This window comes from Dinoponera quadriceps, unplaced genomic scaffold (assembly GCF_001313825.1).
Source record: "Dinoponera quadriceps isolate SergipeBrazil2010 unplaced genomic scaffold, ASM131382v1 scaffold1441, whole genome shotgun sequence".
NCBI lineage: Eukaryota > Metazoa > Arthropoda > Insecta > Hymenoptera > Formicidae > Dinoponera > Dinoponera quadriceps.
This window is the reverse complement of record NW_014555884.1, coordinates 969,426-977,272: the sequence shown is the minus strand read 5'-3', so window position 1 is coordinate 977,272 and position 7,847 is coordinate 969,426. Positions and strand designations below refer to the sequence as shown.

The 7,847-nt window shown below is 40.5% G+C and overlaps 1 protein-coding gene across 3 annotated transcripts; it reads right to left on the bottom strand.

The window, feature by feature from the left end:
• Window positions 1-2,120: 2,120 nt before the first annotated feature.
• On the bottom strand, window positions 2,121-7,245 carry LOC106745718 (exostosin-3). 3 transcript variants are annotated; one of them, XM_014621584.1, is made up of 11 exons: window positions 6,439-7,245; window positions 6,107-6,358; window positions 5,445-5,985; window positions 4,513-5,357; window positions 4,234-4,449; window positions 3,809-4,019; window positions 3,222-3,478; window positions 3,006-3,133; window positions 2,663-2,939; window positions 2,463-2,567; window positions 2,121-2,327 (listed from the first exon to the last, which is right to left on the bottom strand). In XM_014621584.1, the coding sequence occupies exons 2-11, from the start codon at window positions 6,287-6,289 to the stop codon at window positions 2,223-2,225; spliced, it is 2,868 nt and encodes a 955-aa protein (XP_014477070.1). In that variant the 5' UTR covers window positions 6,290-6,358; window positions 6,439-7,245; the 3' UTR covers window positions 2,121-2,222. The 3 variants fall into 3 exon arrangements, with proteins under 3 accessions (XP_014477070.1, XP_014477069.1, XP_014477071.1); XM_014621583.1 differs by having other exon boundaries at window positions 6,107-6,343; XM_014621585.1 differs by having other exon boundaries at window positions 6,107-6,343; window positions 6,775-7,245.
• Between the last annotated feature and the right edge of the window lie 602 nt (window positions 7,246-7,847).

Here is a 7,847-nt window from a genome sequence, read left to right as displayed (position 1 = left end):
ATCATTCCTAATTACTACAAACTCAGCATGTCACAAAAGAGTTAAGATAATTTCAAGACACTGACATCTACTCAATCACACAAGAGTACTTTTACATTCATTATTTACAAAATACATTTAAAGATTTGTTTGCCTTTGTTTTAATTATTTATACAATTTAACAACGACAGTAAAACTCTCGTTTAGGAAAAGTATCTCCATTGCCTTGTTTTTTACATGAAACATTTTTATAGAGATCATCTTCCAGAATAACAATCGAAAAGTCATAGCTGTCGCTTGTTATTTATTAAAAAATTATTAACAAAAAAAGTTTAAACTGTTAATATTACTAAAACAGACTTCTAATTATTGACACTTAAATCTTGCGTCTTACTAAATTGATGAGTCGAGTAAATACACTACTAAAAGAAATCCTGAAAAAATGTGCAAGATTTGGGATTAAATATATAATAAAATACATAAAGAAATATTTTAGTGATAAATCGTTTTAAAAACAACAAACCTTGCGTAGAGACCTTTGCTAACATTTTCAGAATCTGTTATTTTAGTATAAAATACATTATAATGAAGTGTTATTGTTATAATTCTAATGTATATATTGACGGATTTAATTAGTCCATATTCAATTTACACTCAATACGCAACATGAAGCTCTGTAAATTCTTAAATTTGATTTACCACGAAAATAGTCTATTTAACTATTCATATGGTCGTAATGTAATTAGACGGTCAATAATTTGCCCGTGGTGTAGTCAATGTTTATTAGAGTAACATCAATCTGAATTTTGAAATTGTTCCGTCTCCATGAGTCTCGCCTCCTCATCGGCTTCAGTTGTCAAATTGCCCCCAAAGAACTTAGGATTCTCGAATTCTTATAATTTTTCTTACTGCAAAAATCGCGTGGAATGGAGAGGGCTTCGCTTCCCTTCTGAATCCCTAATTGGGATATTAAAAGGATTTATTATTTTTTCTAACAATTGTTAGCATTTTTCAATTCTTTTGTTAATAGCTTTTTAACTTAAACAATGAGCGACGGCTAAGATCTTTTGATTGTTGTTTAAAGTCATGACCTTATTAACATATATGAAGTACGAGGTCACTAGAGATATCTTCCCTAAACAGGAGTTTTATTACGACACTTCAATATGTCATACTTTACCAGATTGTTAGTTATTCCTTGCATGTACTTTGTAAAATGTCGTATATAATAGTTTATAAGTGGCGTGAGCTCGACGAGTTTTGTATCAAAGTCACATATAAATCTTATCCTACAATATACGTACACGTATTGGGAGTACAAATTGGTTCGGTCCGTTTTTTTGTGGTCAAAAATGCATTTATTTCAGAACAAAATANAGATTAATCAAAGTATTCCATTGTTGGCTACTATTTTTTCTCACTTCTCAGGCAATTTTCGAGTTCCATCTCGAAGAAATGTCTCATTTTTTAAGGCGATCCAAGTTAGGAGCCAATTTTCGATTTCTGCGAAAGTAGTGAACCGGTGACCTGCCAAATCGTGCTGCATCCGTCGGAACAACCAGTAATCAGAAGGAGCAATGTCCGGCGAATACGGCGGGTGCGGTAAAATATCCCACTTGAGCGTTTCCAAATAATTTTTTACGACTTTTGCGACATGAGCGTTATCATGCAGAAGAATAACTTTGTCATGTCTTTGCTCGTATTCCGGCCGTTTTTCTCGTAATGCACGGCTCAAACGAATCAATTGTAGCCTATATCGATGGCCCGTAATGGAATCGCCAGGTTGTAGCGGCTCATAGTATACAACATCCTTTTGGTCCCATTTTTTTGGCTGTCCAGAGCGAGGCTTGTCTTCAACGCTGAAATCACCATTCTTGAAACGTCGAAATCATTCCCTACATGATTTATCAATTGGAGCATTGTCACCATAAACTTCTACAAGCATTCGATGTGCTTCAGCTGCACTTTTCTTCCAATTAAAGCACTTTTCTTCCAATTAAAACCTCCCGCAAATGCTGCTTAGTTAACACAAAATTTGACATATTCAACACAGTAAAAAACAGAGGTTTTGTATGAAACTCAAAGGGATATAAACTGAATATTATTGACAGATGTCTAACCTCTCTGAAACCACCGAAATCAGCTGTCACTATGAAACATTCATTACAGCCAGAGCCATCTTTTGAAAACGGACCGAACTAATTTGTACTCCCAATACATAAAAATTCGATTAGGTTGTTTTCTCATGTAAACTTAAAGCATTTTTGCTTGTCATGTGGTATTCGTGTCTTAAATAGTATCGAATCCGCTCGATATTGTGTATTCAATAATGGCATATATCCAAAAACCTGAAAGCATTGTTCATATTGAGTAATCTCGCCAAGTCGTTTAAGTATTTAGCGACCATTATTGTTAATATAATTAATAAACATATTTCAAAACAGATTACATAAAGCTACCTGACAACCAGAAATCCTTATTACCTGAGAAAAGAAGTTGATGCATCTGTGCCTCTCTTGAAAATGTGTATCATCTTCGGAAAGTGAGACTGGACAACCCGGACATCTAAACGTCCAACGTGAAGTCACCTAAAATCGCGTGTATGAATATATTTACATTAATTTATCGTTTTTCGATATATTAAAATATAATCATTCTCTTCGTATTAAAGGTAACGCCTTACTTTAACTGGTGGTTTCCTCGTGATGTGAGATATTAAGAAATTCATGGCGATGTCTTCGCAGTTCATGTACTCGTCGACTTTATCCCTTATTGCTTGCGGTAACCAGTGGGTATACAGATATGTATAGTGTTTGTGAATGAAAGCGGCTCCGGTTAAGACCATAGAGAGTTCGCAGGAGTAGTTGGAATTATAGTTCCAAGCGTTATGGTAATTTTGATCCCACGCGTGAAAGCGGCCGGGAAATCCTACCACGCGATCTCGGTGTTCCCTCCATACTCTGAAACCACACGATAGTCGAACAAAGTCGCATTAACTAATAAGAGTGTGCGCGAAAGCGGCTTACCTGAAACCGAACATAATCTCATCGTGCCTCAAGTGAGCGTCATCGTCAACGGAAAGAACGGCTTCTGTCTCAATCGCATCGAACGGCAGGAATCTGTTGTTCAAACTGTTCCTCGGGGCCTTTATAACCTGCCCGGAAATATTTTCAAAGTGGTTTAATGATACCTTTATGTATAAAGTCCGTATAAGGTCGTACCCGAGAACAAATGAAACTCACGTGTATAGGAACGCCAATGTCAGGCCACTTGAGGTCCTCTACAGGTGGCTTTGGGCTGTTCCACACCACAAGTACTTTGTTCAAGTAAGGCAAGCCATAAAGACGTGCCAGTGAATTTATAAGAACTTGTTCTCTCTCGTACGTCAACATGACGATCGTGAATTGCTCTCTCGGATAGTTGCCTCCCAATGACTCACTGAACTCTTTCCCGGCACCGCCGGCACCTTTGCCGATGGGTCGAAAGCCAACCTCTGAACCTATATAAATAACAAATAATGCACACATAACGGTTTGACGATGTGAAAAGCGAGAAAATATAAAATTTTACAAAAACGGTAAAACATGAAACAACGTTCTTCCTTAGCTGATCTTTTTTCATGATTTCGTCATGTCGATTTTACGGCTATTTTATGGATTGTTAAAATAAAATAAAGTTTTCAGGACATTTTACAAATATGCTCAATCGACCACAAATATGGAGATATCCTTTTACTTCAATTCTGCCAGAATTTTGGGCATACGTTTCCTCGGTTCCGACATCAAGATGGCTGCAGCGAGAGGAAGATAATCGAAAATAATGATCTTACCGAGAAACTTAGCGTCACTAGGTAGGATGGTGTCGAAAGGTAACTGCGGGTACAAATTGAACGGGTCCATCCAATCGTTCCAGATCTCATGACCTTGAATCAACAGCGTGGTGTAGTTCCTCTTGAAAGCAGGAGACGGATACGGCGGCTCCAAGGGACCTAGGCTCTCCTCAGCCTCTGGTTCCGCGATGATAGTGTCCGACTTTAAAGGCTTTTGAAATCAAAACAATGTAGAACCTACCGGAGCGAAGATCGCAGTTTGAAAGTTTCGGGAAAAACTATTCTTCCCCAATTTTTCCGCGGATCATTCTTCTCTACGGAGAAGAGTAAATGTGATAGCCGAATATACGTAAATTTTTCTCAATGAAATTTTGTACTCTCGGAACGGTTTTCTCCGAAACTGTAGTCACGTCTCAAGTATATACCACAAAACTTTCATTGAAGACACTAGGACTGAGCGTTTGCGACGCCGGCAATGGCGGTATGCCGAGTCTGTCCCTGACCACGGCTATGATCGTGTCCACCGCGCCTTGAGCGGTGCTCATGTAACGTTCCCATATCAACCTGCCTTGCCGTCGCATCGTCAAGAGGTCGTTGTCAGGGACAGCACGCAGCAGGAAGTGCATTTCGGTTACTCTGGCCTGAAAAAATCATGGTCTCTCGTAAGCTAGGGCATCGAGAACAAAATCGCCGATGTAGGTTACCTTGGGCAGAAAGATGACCGCCCTCCTCCAGGCGATGACCTCGTTGTAATTGAGTAAGACCTGATCGCCACCGAGGATCACCGGTATCGAACCGGATCGCAACGCCTCGTACAGCCTCGCCTGCATGGACGAAGTGGTGAGCAACGTGGCGTTGCTGGGCGCCAAGATGAGCGCGAACGTTGATTCTTTCAATATGGCTCGTCTGGAGGAGTCGGTGCCGCAGAGGGACCAATCGAGAGCCTCCACGGGTTTGCTCTCCACAGAAGCGGGTATGCACTCGAATTGGATGAAGAATTTGTCCAGAGTCAGCCCGCTGCTCATGTCCTTCAGATGCTGAATGATGAACGCATCGATATTGTTGTCGTCCACCGCTAGTCTCTCGAGATCCATGTCGGCGTCGTCGATTTGGTGCGTCATCGGTGTGCCCTTGTAGGTCCTCATTTCCCCTTGGAAGGACAGCAGGTACTTCCTCCTCGCGGGTAGCATCTGTGCGCACTCTTGCCAAACGTCTCCGCCGGGCGGTCCCAGGATCGGCGGGACGATCAGGTCAAAAGCGACGCGGAACTGATTTCGGTAGAACGTCGACTGCACTATGATCGCTCTACCGGTGTCTAGATTGTTGAAGATATTCCCTGAATCCGCGGACAGGTCTCGTCGCGCCATGTTCAGCAGTATGTGGTTTCTACCGTCTCCACCCCAGTAGGGAAGCGCGTGTAGTTTCTTCACGTCCACGGGTTTCCCGTAACGATGATCGACCCCCTTTGACTGGGAGCTCAACGCTTCGCCGATTAACACTATGTAGACGCACGCCTCCGCTGGATTCCTCGTCAGATGCGGGTTGTATCCTGTATGAGATGTATTTATCACGGTTGAACATTGTGGAATGAAAACAGGAATATTCAAACAAATCCTGAAACACGTCAAATACATACCCAATGTTTGCTTGATGGTCGTTTTCAGAAAGCCATCCACGTCCCAACCTGGATTGACCACCGAGAATTGGTCCGGGTCGTACAAGAATACGGGGAAACCGCTCGTCAACGCGCATCGACTGTGGTCGAAACAATTGTACATCCTGCACGACCGCGGATCCGTGCTCGGCAATACAACCGGGATGATATTGATTAATATTCTCTTAGGTGGTGCCAACTCCGGAGTGTTCCTTTCCACCGCTTCTCTCTGTGCTACCTGTGCCTGTTCCACGCTTATCTTCAGTCTGTCGAGATCTGTCTGTTGATGCAGCAATTCCTGCTTCAATTCGTCTATCTTCTGGGTCAGACTGTTAACTTCCACTTGCAGCCTCTGCCTCTTGGCGCTCAGATCTCTCAGCTCGTTGCTCACTGATATCTTAATGCGTAGCATCTCTTCTATCCTCATCTTTAGCTGCGATGCTTTCATAGATGTAAAGTCCTCGAAAGCTTCCAGTGTTGAAAATGTTCTGTATATATCCCTATCTGGAGCGTCGTTTTCTACCTGAGAAGAAATTTCAGGTCAGCACAAAGCTTTGCAAAACTATTGTGATATATATCGCACAATCATTGTCAAGATATACCTTAACAAATTTTAAGAATGTTTTCTCTCTTATCTTACGTACCTTGGATAAATAATAATGGGTAAATAATGGCACGATAAATAAAACCACAGACGTTAAAAGAATTATCCTAGACAATTTGATGTGTGCCAACCATTGGCACACCTCCATTCCAGCCCCATTGGAATGATAGGATGGGAGAACACCTTCGTAGGTATTTCCTCCCATATTGACCCGTTGTAGCATACCTTCATCTAACTGATAAATACTGGATGATTTGATACATCTCGTCTGGGATCTCTGCAATAATATTGTCTTTGAAGGAGGATCATTAAATATCAAACTAAGTAACTGAAAATTATACAGAGATATATATCTCGTTATTTCACACATACAGTTGAAGAGTTGTATTTGATAATATTGTTACGCCCGTGTATTGATGCCCGAGCTCTGAACGTACAGCTGATTCTCTTGGCAATGAGTCGTAAACAACAGATGATCAGCGTTGACGGATAAACAACGGGTTTGAGAGATTTTCTCTGGGGCGGTCGAGTCGTCGTGACGTGCGCGACGGTTTTTAGCGAGAGAGCGAGTCTGCGTGCTTTCTTGTAAATAGCAAATATATAATTGAAGTTGTTTCCTATTTAACGTTGTCTCATTTCCCCACGCGAGCGTAACAATATTTTGCACAAAGTTTCGTTAGTCAAAAGCAACGATAGTAACGCGTCTACCTGTCAATAAAGCCAAATGCTCGGAATTAAAACTGACATGTGATAATGTGTATCATTATACTATCAATGACCCGCATGACCTAGTCACTTGCTACTTTGCTTTCAGATCAAAACCGAGCGAGCTTGACGAACATCGCATCCGCGAGTCGAGATAAAGCCAGCACGCGTCTCGCTCATTCAGCTCTCAACGCGAATTCCGGCGAACGATGAACTTTTTCCGAAATCACGTTTCCACTCCCATCTCGCTCGCGATCGCGTCGAGGTTAGTTCCGGCACGAGTTTCGCGCACTTCGTGTCTCGCGAACTTTAATGCTATTAATTTTTAATACCGTCGAGCGCATTAATTGTGTCATGTTCGAAGCAGCGAATGATTTATCGCTTATAAGCGAATATAAGAATTTGACATTTATTTGTATGCGTATACACATGTTCCATTTTTTTAGCCGCACGGAGCCGCACTGGGAACGAAGATAGAACCTGCATAGGACCAAGGTGAATGAAATTTTTACGAATAAAAGAATAAAACACAGAGGAAGATAAAGGGGACGCGGCAATGATTAATGCTGCGTTATAATTTCGTGCGTCACGAATAGAAATTATTTACCAACTGCATATTTTATTATGCACGAAAATAAACATTCACTTTGCCCCATTGTGAAAAAAGGCAAAATTTAATTGGATGTAAATTTCGGGAAAATAGTGATAATGAGATGATTCAAGCATTTTGTAGCTTAAAATCTTTATTCTTTCTCAAATATGTATTAGAACATAAAGTTAACTATTTATTTACGATGCTGCATAAATATAAATAGAGATACGTCAAATGTAAACTAATTTTTCATGAAGCGTATGTTTGTCAAGTCACGTTGTTTAAACAAAATATTGTTTTAACAAATAACGTTTATACTATTTTAAAGAACGGACTTTGTTCTTTAATTTGTGCGTATGCAGATTTCTGTATGATTTTTTTTCAGCGAGTTACTCAACATTGAATAAAAATGACCCTTTTGAATTTAATCGCACATAGAAGATGAACAAATCGTTGTATAGCATTTATAAAGCATGAATAAGGA